At 37.1% G+C, this 27,373-nt stretch overlaps 1 protein-coding gene, 1 long non-coding RNA gene and 1 other non-coding gene across 11 annotated transcripts in view; 1 reads left to right on the forward strand and 2 right to left on the reverse strand.

Annotated features, from left to right (window-relative positions):
- TTC3 (tetratricopeptide repeat domain 3) overlaps positions 1-27,373 on the reverse strand; it is a 127,229-nt gene that overhangs the window by 42,808 nt on the left and 57,048 nt on the right. For 7 of the 8 annotated variants that reach the window (XM_042957015.1, XM_007090458.2, XM_042957017.1 and 4 more), the window contains 15 exons: positions 26,668-26,802; positions 25,932-26,012; positions 23,418-23,530; positions 20,165-20,285; positions 17,623-17,745; positions 16,751-16,852; positions 15,090-15,182; positions 14,392-14,456; positions 13,234-13,370; positions 11,081-11,407; positions 8,490-8,741; positions 5,642-5,688; positions 4,176-4,232; positions 3,567-3,640; positions 1,873-2,037 (listed from right to left, as the gene is read on the reverse strand). In XM_042957015.1, coding sequence (XP_042812949.1) covers positions 1,873-2,037; positions 3,567-3,640; positions 4,176-4,232; positions 5,642-5,688; positions 8,490-8,741; positions 11,081-11,407; positions 13,234-13,370; positions 14,392-14,456; positions 15,090-15,182; positions 16,751-16,852; positions 17,623-17,745; positions 20,165-20,285; positions 23,418-23,530; positions 25,932-26,012; positions 26,668-26,802 — 1,892 coding nt within the window. The remainder of the gene's footprint in view (positions 1-1,872; positions 2,038-3,566; positions 3,641-4,175; positions 4,233-5,641; positions 5,689-8,489; positions 8,742-11,080; positions 11,408-13,233; positions 13,371-14,391; positions 14,457-15,089; positions 15,183-16,750; positions 16,853-17,622; positions 17,746-20,164; positions 20,286-23,417; positions 23,531-25,931; positions 26,013-26,667; positions 26,803-27,373) is intronic. The other variant, XM_042957013.1, reaches the window with a different exon arrangement.
- LOC122230718 lies at positions 580-27,265 on the forward strand. Of its 2 annotated transcripts, none has more exons than XR_006207768.1 (4): positions 580-1,099; positions 10,270-10,421; positions 26,405-26,560; positions 26,682-27,265. It is a non-coding gene; the product is annotated as an uncharacterized LOC122230718 (long non-coding RNA). The 2 variants fall into 2 exon arrangements; XR_006207769.1 differs by lacking the exon at positions 580-1,099 and adding an exon at positions 1,980-2,062.
- On the reverse strand, positions 22,502-22,607 carry LOC122230791. Its single transcript, XR_006207876.1, has one exon. It is a non-coding gene; the product is annotated as a U6 spliceosomal RNA (small nuclear RNA).

A 27,373-nucleotide genomic window follows, 5' to 3' on the forward strand; every position in this document is an offset into this window, starting at 1 on the left:
TCTGTGTCTCCCTCTCTCTCTGCCCCTCCCCCACTCACGCTCTCTGTCAAAAAATGAATAAACATTAAAAAAAAATTTAAAGAAAAACCATAAAGAAGGGCCTGGGAGCATAACCAGACTGAAAAGGAAAGAAGCAACTGGGGAAAACAGAAGAAAGGACTAAACTATGGATGAGTAACAGGTTTTCTGCGAGAATAACCAGGTCTTAAATTAATTTCCTATTGCAGATCTTAACCCTCAATTTCTCTTCTTAAGGAAGGTAGCATGCACTACTTAGTAATACCAAGCTCAAAATGGTAACTGCTTGCTAGATTTTCCTGAACCCTTTACTCCATTATTTCATCTACCCTACTCAGACTCGTTGATTTCATATTCACATTTCAATCCCAAAGTAACAGCCAAAGTTATTTAAAAAGAAAAGTCTGTTTCTCTTGTATCATGTCAATGTCAGGAAGACAAGTCTCCCGTACAATACAGAGATACAAGGTCCTGTTACCTTTACTATCATTCCAGCAGAACACCTGTTACCTCAGCAGAAGTAATAATGGGATCCTGGTATCCTCATTACCCAATAAAAGGGCAACACTTTGACAAGCTACATTACTTGTCACTGGACTTAGGAGATGCTAAACAACAGCATCCATCAGCAAAAGAACAATGAGATCAAATAATAATAGGACTCCTTGTCAAATGTAGAACTCCCCCCTTATCCACAAGAGAGATGTTCCACAACCCCGGGATGCCTGAAACCACAGATAGTACTGAGCCCTATACTATTTTTTCCTACACATATATACCTATGATAAAGTTTAAGTTATAAATTAGGTGCAATAAGAAATTAACAGCAATAACTAAAAATAAAATAGAACAGTTACAATAATATACTGTAATATAAGTTACGTGAATGTGGTCTCTCTCTCAAAATTTTATTGCACTATCCTCACTCAATTCTTGCAATGATAGGAGATAAAATGCCTCTGTGATGAGATGAAGTGAGGTGAGTGACACAGGCACTGTGACGTAACATTAGGCTACTACTGACCTTCTGACACCACGTCAGAAGGAGTATCATCTGCTTCCGGACTGCGGATGACCACAGGTAAGTGAAACCTCAGAAAGCGAAACCAAGGATAAGGGAGGAGTACTGTATACCCTGGAATTCATGATGAAAGATATGGCTGGAAACTTTTACAGTCCTATCAGCACATACCAGGGTCAGTTTCAGAGACAGAAAATATCTATATTAGCAGCTCAAACTGACAAAACCAATTATTAGTAGTATTCTGAATTTATTTATTTATTTTATTTACTTTACTTATCTATCTATCTATCTATCTATCTATCTATCTATCTATCTATCTACTTATAAAAGGTCCTGGCTGCCCTCAAGTACCAGAGCCTGGGTCCAGCCAGACCACTGTGGTTATTTTGTTTTTTAAATGTTTATTTATTTATTTTGAGAAGAGGGAGGGTGGGAGGGAGAGACAGGGGGAGAGAGAGGGAGTGAGAGAGGGCGAGAGAGTAGGGGGAGAGAGAATCTCAGACAGACTCTGTGCTGTCAGTGTAGAGCCCGATGTGGGGCTCCAATCATCTCAAGAATGGTGAGATCATGACCTGAGCTGAAACCAAGAGTTGGGACACTCAACCAACAGAGCCACGCAGGTGCTCCAGGATTCTAAATTTAAAATTAAAAACCCTCAGTTAACTTTGTGCACTACACGACAAAAGCCATAAAAATACTTTCCTTCCCCACTTTGTAAGCCAATAAATGATTCCTTTAATAAGCAAAAGGGACACAAATTAAACAACCTGCAATCTTTAACTGGCAGCTTCAGTATGAAATAATACTAGTAGGAATGTTAAACTACTTACTCATACAGAGTTGAACATTTTTGTTTTGGGTTAATGTCCCACAGCTTCTTGTTACGGACAACATATTCACTGCTGTGCTGTTCATAGATAGCTTCAAATTCTTCTACATCTTGCCGAAGGTGGTCAGGTACCACAAATGGGCCTGCAGAATTTGGATTGCGTCTGCTGATTAAAAAAAGAAATTTTTTTTGTGAGTCCTAAACTTTGAGATGACCCAGAATATTTAAATTAAAACAAAGATAGTAACATACGACTCAGCCTTACAATGCAAAAAAACACTACCAGATAATTAAATGCAGAAAAGTTACCCGTGTGTGTGTGTGTGTGTGTGTGTGTGTGTGCGCGTGTGTAGACATTTATAAACCGTGTGTGTGTGTGTGTGTGTGTATACATTTATAAACCTCCAAGGAAGCACTTTTAACTAACTACTTACTCTTGATCCCAAGAACAAATTTTTTGAAACTCCTGGTTTTAAAAGTATCAATGTTATATTAATTATAACTTGTTAAAGATTTTGTTATAACTGCTATTAATTTAAGCTAAAGTGAGATTGGAACCAGTAAAACACTTAACAAAAAGATTCTTTTGCTAAAGTGTACGATTTTGCATTCTAAAAAGATGTAGCAGTTTGTGAGTTCTAAAACAAGACTACCAGGTTTAATCCTGGCTCAGACATGTACAAGCTTCAGGTTCTTAGGCACTCAACTACACTGTGCATGAATCCCCTTATCTGTAAAATGTACATAATAACAGTACTTATCTCCCAGGGTGAAGAGTATATTCAATGAATTTGTATATGTAAAGCCCTGAGAATAGTACCTGGTACATAAGTTCTGTCTAAGTATGGACTATTACTATTTGAACTTAAAATAATTCCTCCATTTAAAGAATCCATGAAAATGTGCAAAAGCAGCTCTTATGACAACTCCTTTAAGAAATGTGGGGGCGCCTGGGTGGCTCAGTTGGTTGAGCGTCTGACTTCAGCTCGGGTCACGATCTCACAGTCTGTGAGTTCGAGCCCCGCGCTGACGGCTCAGAGCCTGGAGCCTGTTTCAGATTCTGTGTCTCCCTCTCTCTCTGACCCTCCCCCATTCATGCTCTGTCTCTCTCTGTCTCAAAAATAAATAAACATTAAAAAAAAAAAAATTAAAAAAAAAAAAGAAATGTGAAAAAAAATGGGTTTCTGGTTCATAAAAGAATATGACAAAAAGGTCATTGCTACTCACTACTTTTACTTTTTCTTATGTCTACTTGTTTTCTGAAAACTCAGTTTCAACAACTAGATGCCACTGAAAATCATTCACATCTAAGATTGAACATCTAAAACATCTTCCTCTCTATTATAGCAAATATGCTAGTAATTATCAGTAGGAAATTCTCTTCACTGAACATTTTAAAGACTATTTCCTAAATCTTTCCCATAGTATCTTGCATACAGTAAGTTCCCAAACTTATCTGATGAATGTCATTAGCCCAATGATTTTAATGTTGTTTGCAGGAATTCTTAATGCTGACAAGCCATATTATAAAATCAACCAAGATGGATCACACTAGGCTGTCATAACAGATGCACATATTTAGATAGTGAAGTTAGAGAAATAAAACACAAGTTTAAATTATGTTAAATTAATACCACTTGCTAAGTTAATACACTTGAGTTAAAATTTGAAGCACACATTTTCAATTTTACTTACTTGTGGTCTTCACCTGAAGTGATAGTCTCATTATTTGGGGTTACTGAAGATGTTCCAGACCCCACTAACATAGGCTAGTTTAAAACACACAAAAATGAAAACAATTTTCTACCTTAAAATTCCATGAAAAAAAATTAGCATTAAAACAAATGAATGCTTATATAAATATGCATGCAAATTGCCAATATGTAAGACTTATCTAAATTTCCTTGTGAACAGGAACACATAGTAATAAAGTTTCAACACCCATAAATAGGCCCAACTTAACATTCAGGTAGCTTCCAATGCTCAAAAAAAACTCAAATGTCAAAGATAAAAAGCCAAGTTTTAGCAGAACTTACAGAGAGCTGCTCTAATCCTCCTCTAGTATCTATCTGTTCACTGTCTCAACTCCTGCCCTCCTGAGCTCCCACATACATGACAGCCATGAAGAACCCCCCAGAAGATAAATAATGCCCATATGGCTCATGGGCTTGGAGCAAATCTTTAAATCCTAAAAAAAGTCTTTCTCTATAAAGTACTTCAAAATATCCCCAAGAACTTGTTAATTCTAATTTATAAATTCAATTAACTATTTTAGACAAGAATTAATACCAAAATACTCCATACCTTTGAATCTTTTGGCTTCTTTTTCTTGCCTTTATTTTTTATCTTGGCAGAATTAAACTGGAAAAATGGGGGAAAAAAACAAAGAACACTCAAATAACAGCATGATGAAGCTCTGTATAAAGTATATACTGGTTTTAGCCACAAATTGAATATACACAAAATGCTGAACAAAAATAACACTTCATATGTTAGCCCTAGTGTTATGATTTATAATAGAAAATAAGAGAAAGCCTAATAATGACTGTTATAACTAAAATTGCTTCCAAAAATTTTTTAATGTTTTATTTCTCAGAGAGAGTGTGTGTGTGTGTGTGTGTGTGTGTGTGTGTGTGTGCACATGCAAAGGAGGGGCAGAGAGAGAGGGAGAGACAGAATCCCAAGCAGGCTCTGCACTGTCAGCCCAGAGCCCGATGCAGAGCTTGATCTCACGAACTGTGAGATCATAACCTGGGATGAAATTAAGAGTCGGATGCTTAACCGACTGAACCACCTCTTGGTCCAACATTTTAATAAGGTGTATGTTATTTCAAGTAATTAATCAGTCTTTTAGAGTAATTCCGATTATATGCTACCACCATTTCAATGACATTCCTTTTCTTTTCTTTTTTTTTTTTTTTAATGTTTTATTATTTATTTTTGAGACAGAGAGAGACAGAGCATGAACGGGGGAGGGTCAGAGAGAGGGAGACACAGAATCTGAAACAGGCTCCAGGCTCTGAGCTGTCAGCACAGAGCCTGACGCGGGGCTCGAACTCACGGACCGTGAGATCATGACCTGAGCCGAAGTCGGCCGCTTAACCGACTGAGCCACCCATGCGCCCCAACATTCCTTTTCTTAAGGTAAACTGGACACTCTACGCCTAGCCAACTCTGAGGCACAGTGGACTTAGAAGACGTTTAACTTCCCACTGGGTGTGTTAGTTGTGTTTCCATACTTAGCTGGGCAGTATTTCACAGGCAGATTAAGAAAAGTTTCAAGTACAGATGACCTGATCCTAAAAATCAGTAAATATGCATCTTTCTGTTTGAAAACTGCCACAACCTACTAAGAAAAACGACTCTGGAATTATTTTAACTTAACTTAGTTTGGAGCCATTCAAAACAAAGTCTCTTTGTTTTCCTTACAGAACAAAACATTAGAATTTTAATCATTACAGATAACTTTTCATTTTTAGGCAGGAGATGACTCAACTCCTTCCCTATTTCTGAGACTAACAATTATTAGTTGCGAAACTTTATGGACATTGTCTAATTTAAGCCTCTTGAATTTGCTGATTGCTGATTGTCACTCTAATTCCAAGAGGAAGACTGGCATTAACATTCTATAAATGAGTATATGTTAGCCAGAAATCCTCCATGTTTGGTTCTAGAATGCCACCTGTGATGTAAATAAACACTGGCCTGGGTACTCCTCTCTTCCTTTGGCTAACACAAATTAACACGATGAAAGCAATCAAATAACCTACCGGCACATCACCACTGTCTTGTTTCCTTAATACAGTACAGCGGCTGTCTGTAGGAAAATACCAATAATTTGTGAGAAAATGAAATTTTTACACTGACAGCACACTAAAGCCTTAAAGAAAATCACCGCAGACACTACTATCATCAACTATATTTTGCTCCTTATTTTGCTTTGACACAAGTTTAGTTTAGAAACCAAGAGCAAATGGCCAATTAAATGGAAACCAACTACAAAGAATCACAAAATGTCAATCTAGTTCAGCATAATTTGAGTGCCTTCTAGATATCAAACTCCGTGCTAGGTGCTGTGAATACAAAGATGCAGAGAATAATCCCTGTCATAGATACGCTTGTATTCTAAGCTTATGTTGTACAAATACACAAGCAAGCAAATACGGGCAACCCAGAGTGCCAAGTGCCCCAATAAATACAATGGAAACAAAGCTGATGGAATAATACAGTTTTCAAGGATAAAGGCCCAATGACAGGCCAGGGAGGGCTCAGAGAGGGATGCAATATCAAAATGAGACTTGAAATAAACAAGCAAAGGGGCAGGACGTACCTGGAGCAAATGCAGGAGCAAAGACATGAGGCAGGAAAAGTACGAGGAGGGTTTGTACACCTTCAAGAAGTGGGGTGTATGTACACAGGGCACATGGGGAGAGTGATGATAAATCACACAGATGTGAATTTAATGTGTAGGCAAAACTAAGCAAGTGTTTAACAGAATTGTTACAGTTGTATGAAAGAGATGTTCCAGAAGAGTCACTAGTGGCAATATAAGAGGAAGATCTGTAGTGGGAAGATCTAAAGAACAGACACCAGTTTGGAGGCTACCAGCGTGGTCTAATCATGGAACGCTTATTAAGGTTCTGACCTAGGGAAGTGGAGATGGACAGGAGAGGAGAGATCAAAGATAAAGCTTACTGGAACGGGTGACAGACTAGATATGGGGTAATAGGGAAAAGGAAGAATCAAGACTTTTTTCAGGGTTTCCTGCGTATATACAAGATATACAACAATGTTACTGAGATAAATTTAGGAAAAACAGGTCTCTGGGGATACAGTAAGTGGGTTCAGGCACACTGCTCTTAAGGGACCTTTTAGTTGTCTACAAAGAACTACCAACAGTAAAACAGTATGCAGAGTTCAGGAGACAGGCTGAAACTCTGAATTAGTGATAGGACTGGATGTTTTTATGTACAAGATCAGTGGATTCTGAAAAGTTTTAAGAAATATAATCATCCCTTTAAATGAAAAGAGACAAAATTGAAAATGTCTGGAGTAAGGGTGAGAAGCACAGCTCTTGGAGAGAAAATCTGTTGGGATGGCTAGTCATTTGGTTGGTGGCTCCTGACTCTATGACTAAAAGCAGAGGAACAGTCATAGTATATCTGGGGTACAGAACACAAGAATCAGAAAAAATGCACACAAAGAAAGAATTGTGTCCTTTTTAGTTATTTTGTTGTGTGATCCAAACATGCATCGGGTTTTGTAAGCTCAGTCCCCAGACAGTATTTTACTACCAGCAGCAGCAAACTGACGGCAATAAATTCAGGCTATCAAGAAGCACGTCACCTCCAGCCATGAAGCTGTGTCCTGGAAAAATAAGCCATCTATATTTGAATGTGCTCCTTCCTAAGACCCAGAACAAAAGCAAGCTTTTCAGTTCCTTATACGTATGAAATTTGTAATGTGTGATACTTCTGTACAAGGCTGGACTTTTTAATGCGCTCTTTAAAACAAAGCATGAAATTTTAGGTCTAACTGCTGACAACATGTAAAGCAAATACTAAGGAATGCTGAGGGATTGGGGTGGGGTGGGAGATTATCATAAGACATACATGTAGTACCAAAGATAAGTTAAAATTAATATAGAATCTAAGAATATTAGAATTTTGAAGCAAAATGGGACCACACAGATGAATGGCTCTAAATCCTATCACTTCAATGATGAAGAAACTAAGATCCAAGGGAAACTAAGGAATTAACTACTAGTCCTCCTATTCTACCAAACTGGACTCCATGCCACTACCCAAACAGGTGACCTGACTCCCTCCTCAACCCCATGTCTCTAATCCCAGGTGTCAACTTGGGAGGTGTCCAACTACCTCCCCGTTCACAGCTTGGACTCCAGTGCTGCACCAAGGGTTCGCCCTCCCCAGGAAGAGCACAAGGGCTTGATCCTCCATTTGAACCCCCAGCACTCTTTCTGATCCTCTCTTATTGAGCTTACGGCCATATTATAGTTATTTGTATCTTCATCTTACTCCCTTTTCGACAACATAAGGTCTTGAGGGCAGGGACTAGTATAAACATTTCTGAGTTCCTGGTTAACACCCAGCTCAGGCAGGGGCCTTGAAGAAGTAGTAAAAACAAAGTTTTTAATGAACTGAATTAGAGAAGAAGCTGGGCCATAACCTACTTTTCCTAACTCCCAATTCTAAGTTCTTCCCACTACAACAGATGTGCTATTTATAGATTCTGCAAACATCACCTCCTCTGCAGGGCAATGTTTTCTTGAATGTTAAACATCAAACCATTTACTAATAAATTCTGTCCACTTAATATGCAACCTTTGCCCTGATACTGTTAAAGTACCTAAAATGAGAACAGTATGGTACGTAGTCAGTATAATATACCCATCTGAGTATCTCTATAACACTTGGCTCAACAGAGTAAAAAGATTCTATGACAAAAAAAAAAATCATTATTCTTAATCACTAATTTGCCCACATAAGCTGACTGTACCATAATTCTCACTATTTTTTTAAGTATTAAATAAGCTAGGTCCTTCGGAGATATTTTTCCTCCTTAGATATAACATAAACTAAAACTCAGTCTACATACCCATTATATCAAAGAATTCATCTAAAGCATTATGCAACGCTGGGAACTTGTCTCTGTGTTCTTCTAGCAGCCATATTAAACATCGTGCTTCCTTCAATGATGTTGGCTCACAGAAATAATCCAGTTGCTTTCCTTCTATAGAGGCTAGTTTATGACCGTATTTCTCATTCCAGAGAAAAGTCATGATGCTAAAATCAAGCTCCTTAAGAGATGCTCCATAACGAGAAAAAAAAGGTCCCGTGGCATCTAGACCTGTAATAAAAACAAAACCCAAATCAGAAAAAGGGAAAATCATTTACAGTAAAATCACACTCAGTCTTACTGAAAGCAGTTCAATTATAATTTGCTTACATTTTCAGTGAAAAATACATATTTGAACATAAACTTGTTCAAGCTATTTTGCATTTTAGAATATGACTTAACACTGATAGGCTAATGACAATCATTCTTCTCTATTAGTTGAATAAGATGGACCAAAAGCTTCTTACAAAATAGCTCGTATATTAAAAGTTTATAAAGTTATTTTTACTAGACTGAGGCAATGAAAGCAGGCATTAAATTCCTTTAAAAATATAACAACTTTTTCACTAATTCAAAATGATGTTCATCCTAATTAGTGCAAGCTAGCAAGATTTTACAGTGCTTTTCTATATATCTTTCACAGGAACAAAAAATCAGTAATATGCAAAAGCTTCCCAAATGCCTTTAAAACAGGACATGGGTAACCACCCCCACCCAATCCCTCCATCAATGGCTCCTTACCCTCCTCCAAAATCAGGATAGTCACTATTCCCACTGTTACTCCACTTGCTACCCAATCAGAGAAAGAAGTAGCTGCAAACTCGTACTGCTACTGAGGGAGGGGCGGTGAGCCCTGACCCTACCAACAGCCACCAAAAGGCAAAGGTTGGCTCTGTTCTGTCTTCCCACTCGCCTCTGATACAGCATGATCACCTCGTGTTGGCCATGGTTTATCAGTCAGCAAATGAAGCAGACTGCTGAGACAAAATTACCTTGGATGGCGGTTTCTTCCAGATGAAATAGTTACCTTGCAGTGGTCATGATGCATGAAAAATGTGCTCACTGAAGGGAAGGCAAGAGATGGCTTCTAGTATTAAAATGTTAACCTCTTCCCACACCCTGCATGTGACCTGACCTCTCATGTTAAATATGCACATGATGTGACTCCACAGTATAGACTTTTGTTGAGAAGTAAAATTCCAAGAATTGGAAATTACTTGCCTTAAATATATATGAGTTTTACATCAGGATTATAGTACAGCCTTACTTTAATTAACATGCCTGAAGTAATTTAAATAGAAACAATTTTAAATACTATGCATACATACTTATTAAAATGATACTTTAATCTACAGAATAAATGTGAATTATATCAAAAGGCCACATTAACATTTCCATCAGTGAACTATAAGGCTCAAATGTTCTAGTTTACCCAAAGCAACAATGGCAGGCACTCTTGCCCAGGTAAACATAACCAGAAAGCCTACTTCTCCTGAGCCTATCTTCCAAAGCAGATTAAAGTGAGAATAACATTGTAATTTATTATTTGATTGTTAGTAGATGCTAATGACAACCTGATCACTTAAGAGTGATTTTCTGGGACCAGAAACCCATGCAGACCTATGCTCAAAGTAGCAACACTCAGCTATCAACTATGTTGAGCTTGCTTCTAGCCTACTTTGTTTCCACTGACAGAAATTTATCAATACACTCCCCAAACTCTAGAATTCTAACAGCTCCCTGTCCCTAAAAATTCCAGCAGATCCGTGTGACTTGCAGAGGCCTGGCAGGCTCACTCTTTGGACTGCCCTGCTACGGCTCCTACTGGCCTTGTATCCAACTGCTGCCAACGGAGTCATCTACCATTTGAGGCCAGTTGCCATCACGGTCACCAAGGTAAACAGTGCCCTGGTAGGTACCCAGAAAACTCTCAATCTAGTGTTAGACAACAACTCTATCTGCAGCTGCTTTCTGAGGTCCCTGCATGGCCTTGGGCTGCTTGGGGGGAGGAGAGGGTCTTCCTCAACCAAATTAGGAAAATCAGGAACAGTAGTAGCAGAGTTTTATAATCCTGTGATTCAACCTCAGAGAATTTTTCTCATGATCTTTAGATACGGATTGCCCTCTGTGATCCTAAGCAATTAGTTCCATCCATTCTTTCCTCTAAGTTTTCTAAGGAATCTGTCTACAGAACTGCACGGTCCCAGAGGGCACTCGGACAGCTGCCTGGGGGTGGGGTGGGGGGTGGGGTGCTATTTACCCATGACTGTGCCTACTATTCACGTAGTTTACACATTTACAAATAGTAGCAAAATATAGGACTGGATTTTCTAAGTGACTGAACTTTCTTGTGTTTACACCTTTTGAAAAGGTAACTTATCTATAACCGTAATCTATCTATAAAATAACCTAAATTGTGAATTGGGAGGAAACAGTACTTTTAACCAGACAAATTTGTGGTCCTACATTTAAAAAAATCATATATGATGACAGAAAAAAAGAGGGTTCAGAGGCAGATATATCCAGCCTTCCTACTAATAAACAGCAGCCCTCGAGTTCAGTGGCATTACCAAAGCTGTTCAGTTTCTGGATCCAGGCAGCTAATTTGGGCTCCACTTCTTTAAGCTCGCTCAAAACATGCAGAAATATCCTGGTCTTTACTCTATTCTTCTCTTGAATCAAGTGACGAATGACATAGTCCACCGCTTCATTTAGAAAATTTCTGCTAGAAAAACAGGTTGTGTAGTCTTCTGTGCTTAAAACCTTCCAAGAAAGCAATTCTTTGAGAAGCTTGGAAGTGTTCAGAATACCAGATTTTATCTTGTCAGCATACTGCTTTATGCACTGCAGAATTCTGTCATCAAGGAACTGGCAACTCTGAACATTGTCTACAGTTTCTAAGGATAAAGAAAAGTGGTCAGTTAAAGTAAGCAACGGGGCCAATTTGCAAAGATATAAACTGAGAAAGAAATAATATAACATTACATAATAACGTAAAGTACGGTTCAGAGGAATTCTTAATGTTTTAAATAAACTCAAGAAATTTGGAAAATAATTGCTTAGCAATATGTTTGAAAACACAGTCACATTAAACCAAACACATCAGAAGTTAAGTACTCCTTCACTCTGTACCACTCATGTAACATCGAAAAACTCAGTTCCTCCAAAATAGGGTTACTTTCCTCAACAATCCTAACCCAGCCTTATCAACATTTACATTCAATAACTATGTTTAATCACTAAGAATGCAAAGAGTGTTTTCTGGAGTTGAAGGGATCATTTATTCAGTTGAATTCAATTAATATTTGGTAGTTACTATTAGGTTTTTCATCTTATTATTGGATCCTAAATCACAGGATCCCATGGAGCTGTTGATTCCAAGCTGGAAAATTTCTCAGAAAATTTCTCAGAAGTTCATGTTCCCAACCCAGGCATCTCCCTTACAGAGGGCCATTTAGCCCCTTGAAGCATGCAAAATTAAAACACATTCACCAAAGACTTTTACAGTAGAAAAGATAATTTTGATTGGTGAAACATTAATGGAATACTAAATAAAACATAAAAACAAGAGGAAATATTTCATTTTGGGAACAGCCATCACAGTAGAAAACAAGAAAGATTAACTTCCTTCAGCTGAAAACTGAAAGTAGTCCTGGGGATGTAATGTACAGCATGGTGATTACAGTTAATAAGACTGGATTGCACATTTGAAAGTAGCTACTAGAAGAGTGGATCTTGAAAGTTCTAGTCATGAGAAAAAAATTTCTGTAACTATGTATGGTGATGGAAGTTAATAGGTCTATGGTGATCATTTTGCAATATATACAAATATGCCATATATACATCATGTTGTACACCTAAATACACCTAATACAATGTACACCTAATACAATGTTACATTATCTATTCCTCAATTTAAAAAAAAAACCTTAATTAAGAAAAAAACTTGGTGCCTGGGTGGCTCAGTTGGTTAAGCTTCAGACTCTTGGTTTCGGCTCTGGTCATAATCTCACAGTTTTATGAGCTCAAGTCCCACATTGGGTTCTGCGCTGACAGCACAGAGCCTGCTTGGGATTCTTCTTGTCTCCCTCCCTCTCTGTCCCACCCCCACTCGTGTTGTCTCTGTCTCTCTCAAAATAAATAAATCAACTTAAAAAAGTGTTTAAAAAGAAAAAAGTCTGAAAGTAAATATACTCACAGGAACAGTATAACAACTGAGACCTTCCCATGTAGATCAGGGAATAATGACAAGATGAACGTAAAACAGAAGGCTGGGTTAGGTTATCTCTATCGATCTTTTATGAACAGTTTCTTTATTTGAACTCAACATTATTTCACATTCAACTAATTCCACATTCAGCTAATTCACATTCAACATTCACATATATCTGCACAGTGGGGTTCAGAGCATTGCTAAACACAGAATATGCATGTCAGCTATTATTTCCACCGTCACTTTGGAGATGAGGACATGGACACAGATTCTGCCCCATGTTAGTGTACCGCTATCCCCGCGTACTAGGATTTTGAATCCCTATGTACTGCTTCCAAATTCAGTGCTCTTTACACCAACTTCTCCCCATCCAGAGCAACACAAGAAAGTGACGGTATTAACATACTAACTGAACTCTTAATTTCAATTCGGTAGCAACACAATGCCCAGTAAGACGGACATATTAAGCAAGAATATATTATTCTCATCATGCCTTGGACTTCAGCATACCTTTCTGCTCTTCAGTTTTGGGCAGATTACTTTCCCTTAAGTCCTCTTCCATCCTTTCTTGTGCTAATTTTTTTGCTTCTTTTTTTTGGAGCTTTCTCTTCAATTTTTTGTCTTCTTTCAGTCTTAGCTTCTCTAGGCTGATAAGCATTTACAGTTAGTGGTAATCCACCTTTGTTATAAACTCAATTAACTATTTCCTTTGCCTATTACAGAAACCATTCTCCAAGCAGTAAGTTAGAATTTGCCCTTTGAATTCAGAACTTGGCCTGCATCTTCTGTTCAATACCAAAAACTGTTGACACATGTTCAGTTAAAATTAGGGTACTTGTGTCATGAAAACAAGAATTCAATGACTGAGTGATTTATAATTAAGGCTGGCATGTATAGGTTATACAAATGTTATTACCATGTATATAAGTTACTGCTTAGGGTAAACAGAAATAGTAAAAATTACTCGGTAAGAGAATGCATATGTACATTCATTTCAAAGAAAGATTCCACAGTAAAATATTATTTTCACATCCTAATGATAGCCCACAACATTGGAATTTGGTTGATATGGTTTACAAAGAATTCTCTTCAACAAATATTTCTGTTCATCTTTTCTTTTGCTTTTTCTTGGTCACAAACGATGAAAAAAAATCACTTCTTAGAATGGAAAACAAGAAGCAGGACCAAAAAGAAAAAGAAAAAGCATTGGAATTATTTGATCTAAACAACATATATATAGAGAAGTGAATAATTCTGACAGTATATTGAGTTTTTTCGGGTGAGAAATAGTCATTGGTTCAAAAATATTTGCTGAAGAGAGATAAAAAAAGAAAAATGCTTTTGGAATTAAAGTTTAAACAACTGAGAGCTAAGTGTATAATTTTTATCTAAATGCCAAATCTAATCAAACGTCATTTCACAGCATCAAATGTCATAATTTTACTTAAAATTCAAATAATGTTTCTTACTCAAGCTTTTGATATTTAACCATTCTAGGCTAGTTCTCTTTTCAAGTTTTAAATATCCACAAAATTCATTTAAACACCACTTACTTGGGTGTGTGTACACAGCCAATTTAAAACACAGCGTAATTCAGAAATCTGCATTTAACAGAATTACATTCTAATAGACATCATTAAACTACCAATTGATTGTTAAAAATCTTACCTAGAACATTTCTGTTTCAGAATAGGTCTTGGAGGAACCTTTTCTTTTATGACCTTGTGTTCAAACTTTAAATAAAACAAAGACATCCAAAATTTGTCTCATACTCCCATGACATAAAGCACAAAACCACAAGCAACAAGCATTTCAGAAGCACCCGCAATGTTCAATTTGATAGAGAACAGTGGTGATGCTCTGACCCAGACAAAAGCCCAGAAAATTTTAGCAAAACAATTTACTGAAAAGAGGAACAAAAGAGTAGACACACCTTAGGAAGCTTAAAAAAAATTAAGAGTGAGCAGATCAAATAAACTACAAATACCATTAGAACAACCCATAACCCTCCATATTGTGAAGTGAAAGGTAATCCTTCGAAACTCTTCCCCCTCCCTAAGAACCCCACCCTCGTTAATACCCAAAAGTTTACTGAGGATTAAGGAAACAAGATTATCAAAGAGTTCAAACTGTAAAACTGAAATGTCAAAAGTCTCCTCTTTTAGGAAATTAAAGAACGTGAGAATCCTTCATTGCAAAGGTATATTCTCACATCCTAAAATTTCCTATATTTTCTTAAATTAAATAACTTTTTTTTCCTGGAAAACACAAGACTGTACAACTTCTACAAACTTAAATCATATTTTAAAAGGTGTAAATGTTTTGATTAACAATTTGGTAATATTTTCCCTTTATTAGATACTTACTTCACATTTAACTTGACCACCACTGCTGAAAATGATAATCTTAGAAATGATTCCTTCACAGTCAGGGGTAAGACAAATTCCTTGCAGAAAATCCTATTTGATTAAAAAAACAAGTGCTATATCTCTGCATAAATCTATAGATGCATACCATTTTAATCATCAGAAATAGTCAAGATACATCAGAAACTTCCTTTAGGGAGGCACTGAAAGTCCCTGCCCATTGTCTTCCGACTTTCGGAGCCTCCCTTATAGAAGGAATATACTTCCAGCTGTAGGGCTGACCACATGACTTGCTTTGGTCAATGCAAGATGAGCTGACATAACATACACTACGTCCACGAGAAAGCTTTAAGAAACACCAAATGGACTAGCTATTCCTCTTCACCCTCTGCCACAAGAACACGTTCCAGTCACTCTTCAACCGCATCTCAGAAACAATACAGCTACGTAGACTGGAGATGCTACAGCCCAACCCTGGCAACAGTTTGCACAACTTTAGGACAATCAATGTCAGCAAGAAATGAACTCCTCTTATTGTAAATTACGAGATATTTGCATTGTGTATTACTTTAATACATCCTAGTGAAAGAGGACTAACTGACAGAGTATATTTCAACCCATAGGCATGGTTAAGACCACTAAGGGAGCATTGTGTAACTAGAGAAACTCAGTTAATGTAAGACACAGCAAAAGTGATTCAACGCCAACAGTTATTTGTTCATATCATTGTATCGTTACTTAACTATGTGAAACTGCCATAAAATGTGAGCATTTATTTCTACCAAACTTGAATAATTCCTCTTGCTAAGAAGACACCGCACAAGCACCTTACTCTTTTCCCCAACAACAACAGGGGATTACATGAGGCTAAGCAGTGTAGAAAATGTTTTTTTTTTTTTAAGTCAATAGCTTATACGAATCAGAAACAAATTCTATGAATGCAAATTAGATTACAAAACTGTGCCTTCTTTCAAAGTACACCTAGCTAATGGTAATTAACATTATAACCTTGCTAATTAAGAAAAAACACAAAAAGAAGTGGGAGTACCAAATTTAAGTTAATTGCTTAGTACAAATTATCTCATTACATTTTGGTAGAAAATAAAAAATCTGAAACCCCAATTCTACATCAGAATGTTACCATTAGACATTTAAATTTTTATTTTTAACCATAACATTCCCAATGTAAAAACTGGTTAAACAGTTTATTAAAGGTCTCTATGGTTATTGCCTTTATACCAGTATAAAGTAACAACAAAAACTGATTTTCTACTTTATCATTCAAATAATAATTTAAAACTTTTAGTTATGTTTAGAATGCACAGAAAGGGGTTGCCTGGATGGCTCAGTCAGTTAGGTGCCCGACTTCGGCTCAGGTCATGATCTCACGGCTCTTGAGTTCAAGCCCTGCACTGGGCTCTATGCTCACAGCTCAGAGCCCCGAGCCTGCTTCGGATTCTGTCTCTCTTTATCTCTGTCCCTCTCCCCCTCGCATGCACGCATGCTCTCTCTCTCAAAAATAAATATTTTAAGAAATTAAAAAAAACAACAACACAGAAAGGAATTTATATTCACTTAAAGCTTTTTCTGAATATTCTCAGGGGAAAAAAATCAACATACAATAGACATACTAAAAGTTCCAAGCTATTTTGTGAACTTACCTTGTCAATTTTATCATTAAAAGTTGTTGTTTTCAATTTCTTCCAACAGTTCATGTGAAATTCTATTTTACAGTACTGGCAGCAGCTGATTCGTATAAAACCCTATGGGTTTAAAACAATTTTTAATATACATTTTAAAGATGTCTACACACACACACACTCTCCCTCACAATCACAACACACATATTAAGATAAAAGAGAGCTGTCTGCATTCACGTGGCAAACATAACTAGACATCACATTCTCTCCTAGGGAAGTACAATCTTTTTATACCCCAAAATGCCTAGTGCTAGAGACAGAGAACTTGACTGACATATTCATTTCCATAGCATATAGCTGCATTATTCTTTATAATACCAAATATTGTATAAACAGTATTCACCTGATCTACTAACCAGGAACAGTGGGCAGCTACTGTCTTGAATAAAGTAAGGCCAAGTAACCTTAAGTGCCAGATCTGGTTTCAGATTTAGGTCTCTAGGAGTGAATTCAGTGGTCACAATGGCCCTTAGATTCTTAGGCTCAAATTTTGTAAGAAATTAGAATTGCAACAAATCAGAGGTAACAACCTCATTTTCTTTCCAGTGTTCCTAAAGAACATAAACAGTGGCTAGAAAGCTGAAATAGACTTAGGTAGCCTGCCTTCTCAGGTCACTCCCTGCCCTCAGAGTTTCTTTAGTGACTGGCTCTGGGTCCCTATGTGAGATGATATAGACCTAAGAAGTCCAGGGGATGGGGTAAAGACAAGAGACAAGACATAAAACTGCTGACAAGCCAGAGAACTTAGGTACCTCCAATTACAGAATCTGTTTTGAATCCATTTTAAGGCACAATTCTGCAAGTTACTGTCCTACCGTATGTTCATTATGTACCTTAAAGTCTGGATCAGTTATATATATCTGGATTTTAGAATATCCACGGCACTTCTGATAGCAACAAATGGCATCTGGCACTGGAGGGAACCTGCATTCTTCAATAAACTTCTCTAACAGCATCTAAAACAAAAATAAACAAAAATAATATTATAACAACACTATATATTATATTATATTATATTATATTATATTATATTATATTATATTATATATATTATAACAACACATATATTATAACAACACTAATTTCTCAGTCCTTATGATTTCAATAACCTCTTGCCATCAAAACATTTTCAGCATAGGAATGACTAAATGTTTTTTAGCAAAGAATAAACTACATACAACTTTTAAAGTTTCTCCTTTCAGAAGGAGGCTGAGACATACCCAGAGATAGAGTCAGAAAAAAAAAAAAAAAAGACTGAACAAAAGTTTCAGAATTTCAATGTCAGAATCAAAATCTTATCCTGTGTTATTATCATCAAGGCTCATTTTACAAGGTTAGCTCTTCAAGTGTCCTTTAGGCATTCAGAGGGGGTCAGAGGAGGCAGAGCAACCCTGAGGAATCTCCCCTGCTCCTCCTTGCCAGAGGCACATCACCTGGGATCCTATCACCCTCAAGCATCTTGTGCATTCCCTGGAGAATTACCCCACTGCCACTGACGCCCCCAAGAGACCTGGGCCATGCTTCCAGTGTTGGCTTTCGTTATCAATAGCTCCTCTGTCTCCATCCCAATTTACTACAAAGAGAACATTCGATGATTTTTTTTCAACAGTTCCGTTGAGATATAATTCACATAGCATACAATCCACACGTTTAAAATGTATATGGCTCAGTGGCTTTCAGTATGTCCACAGGGTTGCACAACCACTGCCTCAGTCTAAAGTTAGAACGGATTTATCACCCAACCAAAAACCCCATCCCTCCCCATTTCCCCCTACTCCCCCAGCCCCTGGAACTACTGATCTACTTGCTGTCTCTAAATATAGATTTGCCTATTCTGGAAATTTTAGATGAATAGAATCCTAAAATATGCAATCTTTTGTGTCTGGCTTCCTTTACTTAGCACGTTTTCAAGGTTCATCCATGCGGTAGTACTTATCAGTACTTCATTACTCCTTATGGTCAAATAATACACAATTTTATGGGAGGACCACTATACAATTTTATGAATGGTTTATGAATGGTTTGGTTTAACTATTATTCATCAGTTGATGGACACTTGAGCTGTTTCCACTTTCTCACTATTATGAATAATATTGCTAATAAACATTTATGTACACATTTTTGTGAGAATATATGGTTTCCTTTCTCTGTATATCCCCAGAAGTGAAACTACTGGGTCATGTGGTTACTCTATCTTCAACCTACTGAGAAGCTGCCAGAGCATTTTACATGTCCCCCAGCAACGTATGGGGGTTCTGATTTCTCCACATCTTATAAACACTTGTCTTCCTTCTTGAATACAGCCATCCTAGTGTGTGAAGTACTATCTCACTATGGTTTTAATTTGCATTTCCCAGATTGCTAATGGTGTTGAACATGTCTCACATGCTTACTGGCTACCTGTAGAAATGTTTGGCAGATAGAGGTATTCAGATCCTTTGGCTACTTTTTATTATTTTTTTAAATTCCAGTATAATGGCTACTTTTAATTGGACTGTCTTTTTATTATTGAGTTGTAAGAGTTGACCCCTGCGCTTTTAAAAGCTTCAGCCAAAAGCCAAGTTCTGTACACACACCAAGTTCTCCACAAGTAAAGGCCTATTCTAGTCAATCCACACGTAACTTAGTCTTTTCAGAAGTAGCAAAGCATTCCATGCCTCTGGATAGGAGACTAAATTTATTTACTAAGTCCTCAAGTACCATCTTAACAACTATAGTCACCACGATGAAACCATGATGCCATACCTTTCTCTAAGTATAACCAGTGAGTCATACTCCTTAATAACGCATGATCTCAGGGCACCTGGGTGGCTCAGCTGGTTAAGCATCTGATTCTTGGTTTCAGCTCAGGTCATGATCTCATGGCTTTGTGGGTTCCAGCCCCACACAGCCCAGAGCCTATTTGGGACTATATCTCTCTTCCTCTCACTCTGCCCCTCCCCCACTCACATGGTCTCTGTCTCTCTCAAAATAAGTAACTTAAAAAAAAATAATAATGCATACTCTCAAGTCAGAATGCCGAGATTCAAGTCCCAGCTCCACCATTTCCTAGCTGTTTAACCTGGAGATCATCATTTAACCTCCCTAACTTAATCTACAGTAAAATAAGAATATTCCTAGTACTCATCTTGTAGGGTTGCTGTACAGATTAAAGGTATGATAAATGCAAGTTGTGTGACCGGCACATAGGAAACAGTTAACAGATGTTAGTGATTCTCACTAGTCTTTAAAGGGGAAATACATGTGGGGATGCTGAGGACAGGGTGTCCCTACCTTTTTGTCTCCTGATACCTGGGTCAGTCAGTGCAAACTAGTTTTTGCAGTTAGAAGCTCTTTAGAGTTAGTTAGAAGTTCTCTGCAAAAATCAATGGTTACCTTTATTTTCCCTGGCTGAGTCTCTTCAATAATCACATTACTTGTGGGCCAAGTTAACACTCCAGGAAGGCGACAAATCAAGGTTCTTGCTTTCTCAAAATGATTAAGAGCTTCTAGAAATCTAAAGTCAGAATTATGAAGAAAGAAGATATTAAAGCTGTGATAAGAATTTTCATTCCCCACAATAAAAGTCACAGAGATTTCAAGTTTACTAAGAATACATCTGATAAATCACTGTAGAGAAATATTCAATACAACCTATATTTTCTTTAAAAAACACAGGCATGTTGAATCACTATTATTGTACACCTGAAACTAATATAATACTATAGGTTAACTAACTGGAATTAAAATAAAAACTTTTTTAAAAAGCATTATCATTGCTTACTATAAAAGTAATATAAATTAAAACACAAATCTGCCTGGACACTGGCTTTATTGTGGTAGGTGCACACTAGTCCTTTTAAAGTTGTAATTTATTATTTAAAGTTTCCAACAATTAGGAGTGCCTGGGTGGCTCAGTCGGTTAAGTGTCCAACTTCAGCTCAGGTCATGATCGCACAGTTCGTGAGTTCAAGCACCATGCTGGGCTCTGTGCTGACAGCTCAGAGTCTGGAGCCTGCTTTGGATTCTGTGTCTCTCTCTCTCTCTCTCTCTCTCTCTCTCAAAAATGAATAAGCATTAAAAAAAAATTTTTTTTTAAATTTTTTTTTTTTTCAACGTTTTTTATTTATTTTTGGGACAGAGAGAGACAGAGCATGAATGGGGGAGGGGCAGAGAGAGAGGGAGACACAGAATCGGAAACAGGCTCCAGGCTCCGAGCCATCGGCCCAGAGCCTGACGCGGGGCTCGAACTCACGGACCGCGAGATCGTGACCTGGCTGAAGTCGGAGGCCCAACCGACTGCGCCACCCAGGCGCCCCAAAAAAAAATTTTTTTTAAGTTTCCAACAATTAAAACAGAAAACTGAACAATTTGGTTGTTCCATTTTTATTTGTTTTATTTACTAATAAGTTAGATTCCTGTAGAGAAATGGCAACCCTTCAATTAAATTAATCAATCATACTTTTTTTTTAACTCTATTAGGACATCTATAGTAAAAATCGCTCTTCTGAAAAAATTCTAAAGAGACTGTGTATGCTAGACATCTTCAACCATAAAGCAGTATTTTAAAAGAACAAATGTGTATGTAAACTTTTAACTATATGAAATGTTTTAGTTATGGTTTATGTTTTTAAAAAATGTCAATCGATTTCCATAGTCCATTCAGCAAAAGAATACTAAAATACTGGATTATAAAGTTAACCAAGTCTTTATAATTCTCTTGAGACTAGAGAAGAAAGTTTTCCTGCTTTCTCAAATCTTGAAATGATTGCCCAATTTAAGAACCTTTTTTTTGCCTATGGGGAAGAAAAATTCACCTGCAGAAAATTCACCATCCACCGTAAGACAGTTCACAGAACTTTTACCAGAAACTGCATATCACAACAGCAAACAACCAGCATATTAGACATTGAACCCCACACCAGATTATTTTGAAATCAAAATGTAAATGCTTTTCAAAATAGCAAAGACTTTATCATTTATCATAATTCCCATGATATTACACATTACGATCTATTCCTAGATCTTGTGAATAACTGCATATGACCGCTGCATTAAAAAGGGTATATCCTAAAGGCACCTGGGTGGCTCAGTTGGCTAAGTGTCTGAGTCTTGATTTTGGCTTCAGGTCCTGATCTCACGGTTTGTGAGATCTAGACCCGTGTCAGGCTCTATGCTGCCAGCACACAGCCTGCTAGGGATTTCTCTCTCCCTCTCTCTGCCCCTCCCCTGCTCATGTTCTCTCTCTCTCAAAAAAAAAAAATAACTAAATAAACAAACTTAAAAAATAAAAATAAAAAGGGTATATCCTAAACAATTTATGCTAAACTTTGAAATTAACTTCATTTGCTATTACTACACAGATGATTGCTAAACCCTCACTTCCCCTCCCTCTACCTGATTCTTAATATAAATCGGCCTGGTCACAGGAACTTAACTTTGGGAAGTTAAAGAACTTTCTTTAATCTTTAAAAATATATAAAAGAAGTCCTAAGCACACTCCCAGAGTGGGCTTCCAAGAGTACCAAAGGCCTGATAAAATTTCCCCTAAAAAGACAGATTAAAATTTAAGAATTAAAAGCTATGAATGATATCCAATTAGTCAACAATTATTTCTTCATAAAGTAATCTAACATACCTACGATTATATTGAGTGCAAGTGTAGAACAGGAGATTTTGGGTTTTCTTTTTGTTACTGTTATTTTACAGTTAATTATACTGCTTTATTGTGCCAAAAATATGGAACACTTCACAAATTTGTGTGCATCCTTGTGCAGGGGCCATGCTAATCTTCTCTGTATCATTCCAATTTTAGCCTATGTGCTGTGCAAGCAAGTACTGAACAGAGAGCTTTTTTAAAGCCCAATGCATAATCCTATTCCCAAAGGGTCATATAGCAATTTGGGAAGATAAGATATGAAACATTTGGAGAACAACTACATATTAAACTTTGAGTATGGATTCCAACTATAGGGACAGCTGGGTGGCTCAGTTGGTTGAGCGTCCAAAGACTTGGTTCCAGTTCAGGTCATGATCTCACAGTTTGTGGGTTCGAGTCCCCAGTCAGGCTCTGAGCTGACAGCATGGAGCCTGCTTGGGATTCTCTCTCTCCCTCTCTCTCCCACTCACACTCTATCTCTCTCAAAATAAATAAACTTAAAACAAAAAAATGATTCCAACTATAGAGTAAGTTCAGAGAACAAATTTTTATTTCTAACTCATGATGTCTTTGAACAGATGTGTATCTCATATTAAAACCATATTTATACGGGTTTTTGGTGGAAATAGGTATTTTGGTAACCAAAAAATCATATAATCAGACTTATATAGTATTAACTTATATCAATTCAGTCACCATTTGTAAGTGACATATACTAACAGAAAAAATATACAATCTTTTGTGTCACATTACCTTATTCCAAACGTTCTTATAAGATTCAAAAAAAGGAAGCATTAGATGCTGAACTGACTGGTCATACTCAATTAATAATTAACATTGATATAGAAATGCTGCTCCTCCAAGCAAACACAATTATGGTAGTATGCCACAGAGAAAATAACAATGTAATTCCAGAAAAGGGACCACCACCACCTTAGACTTCAAATGAGTTATCCACCCTGAGCACAAAAAAGTACAATTCCTACTAACCTGTTCTTTTTCAAATATACTTTTCCAATTCCACAGTAGGCCAAGCAATCAAGTCCCTCATTGGGATAGTGTTCAATCATCCTCTTAAACTGGTTTTCAGCTTCAGATAATTCCTTCAGTAGCAATAAAAATAATGATCATTTAACACTACAAAAGAAAGACTAGAACAGATTTTATCTGAAGGTTGATTCTTTTTGTGTACTATTACAAACTGTATATCCAAAAATTTCTATGGCAAAATCACGCCTTCGGCATTTTATTTTCTTAGCAAACATATAAATTTTGATCATAGGATACTCAGAGACACAACCAAAGTGATCCAGCTTCAGAATGAAACATGGGTGCGGGACACATCAGACAACCAACCAAATGAGCATTTACTAACACACACACAGAGGGCCCAGTATGTGCTGGCTAAAACTAAAAGGTATGAATTCATGGTATAAAGACTGACTAGATGCAAACACACCATGACCTATCTCCTAGTAAGTGCTGCTCCGTTGGCACTCCAATGATGTTACCACAATGTTTTGTGGCATAAGAAAGATAAATACTCAGTCTTAAAAATAGCAAAAGCTTTACAGAACTTAGAGTACATTCTTCTGAAAATTCCCAACAATGGAAAACTTCCATGCTTTGAATTTTGTTTTTGAAAAAATCCAAAAGACACTTAGCTCAAGGCAGTCCTGGTAACCCCATTGTGGGTGAAAAAGGAAATGTCACTACAAAATGGGATTTCATTAAAGCATTGAGGCCAGTTCCAAAGGAGGCATTCCAAAAATGTTTTAAGCAAGAGCTCTCCTGGAGTAAATACGCTGCTTACTTCTGGGGCTACCCTGAGTGATGATATTCTTTTAAATGTCCAAGTTCTACCATGTCTGGTTTGTTTTTTTAAATCAGTCTCATTAATTCAAAGTAAATCACAAATGTAGTGAACTATTTCTTCAATTTTGATAAAGCAAAACATGGTTAAGATATTATCACTCTGCCAAGAATAGAAGAACTGAGATCATAAAGTCCTATCTCCAACAATCTATTAGAAAATAGAATTAGACAGGCCTTAATAGAAGATATTCATCTGTCACATCAAGAACAAGGAAAGAAGGCAGGGTGCCTGGGTGTCTGACTCTTGATTTCAGCTCAGGTCATGATCTGTCTGTGAGTTCGAGCTCCACGTCAGGCTCTGAGCTGACAGTGTAGAGCCTGCTTGAAAGTCTCTCTGCCCCTCCCCCACCCTCAATCAATCTCTCTCTCAAAAATAAACATTAAAAACAAAACAAAAATAATAAGGAAACAAGCATGTAACAAGGAAAATGAACCTCAGATGGTGGACCACTATGAGAGGGGAACATAAAAGATTACTTGATCCTTATAAGGTAGCAGGCAGGGGGGCTTCACTCAGCCAAGGAAGCTTGGAGCCCAAGTTGATAGAAAGGATATATTATACCTGAGGTAATTCTACAGCAATTTTGAAATTTTGGCTTTTATTGAAAACTAAAAACCATGGAAAGCAAAGTACAGTTGACTCTTGAAAAATGCAGAGGTCATAAGTGTCCCATGCAATTGAAAATCCAAGTGTAACTTTTGATTCCCCAAAAACCTAATTACTAAGTCTACTGTTGACTGGAAGCCTTGCCTATAACATAAACCACTGATCAACATGTATTTTGTATGTTATATGTGTTATATACTGCATCCTTATAGTAAAGTAAGCTACAGAAAAGAAAATCATAAGAGAAAATATATTCACAGTACTATACTATATTTTTCAAAAAAATCCACGTGTAAGTGGACCCATGCAGTTCAAACCCATGTTGTTCAAGAGTCAACTGTATAATGCTGTGTGCACTGCAGTTAAGGAAACTTTGCAGGAGAGCACTGGAGGACCATGAGTAACGAAAACCATGTGTGCTCACACCTATACACTGATTCTATGTGCTTAAGGGAAGCTTGTGCTCCAGAAGATAGTAAAATACCCAAATACTTAGTAGCCAGAACTAAAAGAACTTAACACAAAGTTGAACTCTCCTTTCTTAATCTCCCCAAGGCCATTCCTTCCTTCCATCACTAAATGCAACCATTATCTCAAACTTGATGTAGGGCTAGCCAGTGTTTTTTTACCTTTACAAAAGGCAGAGATAGTCATAAACAATATCTACTATTGTTGCACAAGTTTTCCAAACTGTACATAAGTGGTTATCACAATGTTTGTCATGTTCTCTAACTTGTCTTTTTCACTCAACATGTTTCTTAAATCTGTAACGATATAGTAGGTGCTTTACTTTTTATACAAGTAAAAAGTAAATTTCTACTGGTCGTCTGGCATAGCTTTTTTCTAACGGGATCACAAACTAATTTTTCTTAAAAAAAAACAAAAACCACAAACAGGTATTTCAGAAAAAAAATATCAAGGAAGTACACAGAAAGAAATAAACCAAAGTGGCAAAACTATTTTTCACATATCTTCTAAAATGGCATATTTTAACTGTTTATCATCTCTGTTACAAATCTTACCTCCGGCTGTCCTATCCCAAGGAGAGAAATAGCAAGTCCGTAGACTACTAAGACATAGTTAATCATGGCCAGGTTCAATTGCTGTCAAGAAAAATGCTCCAGTTAAAAATTTGAACATAATTTTGCCTAATCTGCACAAACCTGGTAGCCACAATAGAAAAAAAATGTAATAAAATCTCACTAACTGCTATGATTGGGATAAGACCAAACAGAAATAGAAAATATATTTTGCAAAGATGTGCAGTTATACTGAAATCAAGTATTTAAGACGCAGAACCATTATCTCAGAGTTCCTTGAAGGCATGGTTTGTGACAGATTAGAATAACTGAAACCATAATGTTTTGCATATAAATGGGTACTAGTGACAGATTAAGACATTTTCCTCTCTTATAATCTTGCATAAACTCTTCACCTAGCTCATTCTTTCTGGATGAAAAGATGTGACTAACGTGAGTCCAAAACCTGGATTTAGTGCTTTTGCAGGAGGAGAAGCCAAGCGTTCTAATGAGCACCAAGTAGAGAGCAAGGAGAGAGTCTAAACCCAGGTGGTATGATGTGTGCAACCATAATGGCTGAATCAGAGCATGACCGGCTTCTCACAACCTGGAGCAGATTCAGGCAATCTCAGGTGGGTCTAAGGTACAGTAATACAATGACCTTAAAGCCTTCGTTCTCATCTACATTCACTTGAAATGCTCCTGCATTGATGAGCCAGTTATAAGACAGAAATTTTACCTTTATTTTTTGAGGATCTAGACCATTGAGCAACTCCGTGAAGGCCTGTGCGGCACTGCGACAGCGCTGCTCGAGCAAAGCCGTGTAACCATCCTGGATTAAGCTTCTCAGCATTTTCATTATATTAGCAAAATCCTGCAAAAGAAGAAATTCTACTTCAGTAATCCAGAGCTATATGTGTTCCGTCTGAAACTTAAGATGCCAAAGTTCATCATAGGGCATTTATATTTTACAACTGATCATAAACCCCCAAAGTTATGCTTTATGCATTATACTTTCTCTACATGGCACCTTTAAAGCAAAAACCTAAAGGTACTACTTCACCATCTTATTTTCAATACTCCTACTGCTGCTGACAGGAAAGGGTGGTTCATTTTACACTGTATGGTTCTAAGCCTTGCTCACTTCTCCGGACCAAACAGACAGCATTCAGAAGTTTTAACAGCACAAATGGAGAATACCAGCCACCAATTTAAGTAACTGTTTGGCTGGAACTAGAATTAGACAAATAAGAACAAGAAATCAATTTTCTGATCACTATCAGACTTTAACAACTGCCCTCGTGCTCTGGAATTAAACCTTAATTCTTAGCAAGAAATGGCTATTTCAATCTTTGGCTCTGCTTCTGCCTAACATGTGCTTGAACAGAACTCAATAAAATTATCAGGAGAGATTTGGTTAAATGCAAAGGGAAGAGCATAAGAAT

The sequence above is a fragment of the Panthera tigris genome, chromosome C2 (assembly GCF_018350195.1).
Source record: "Panthera tigris isolate Pti1 chromosome C2, P.tigris_Pti1_mat1.1, whole genome shotgun sequence".
Taxonomy (NCBI): Eukaryota; Metazoa; Chordata; class Mammalia; order Carnivora; family Felidae; genus Panthera; species Panthera tigris.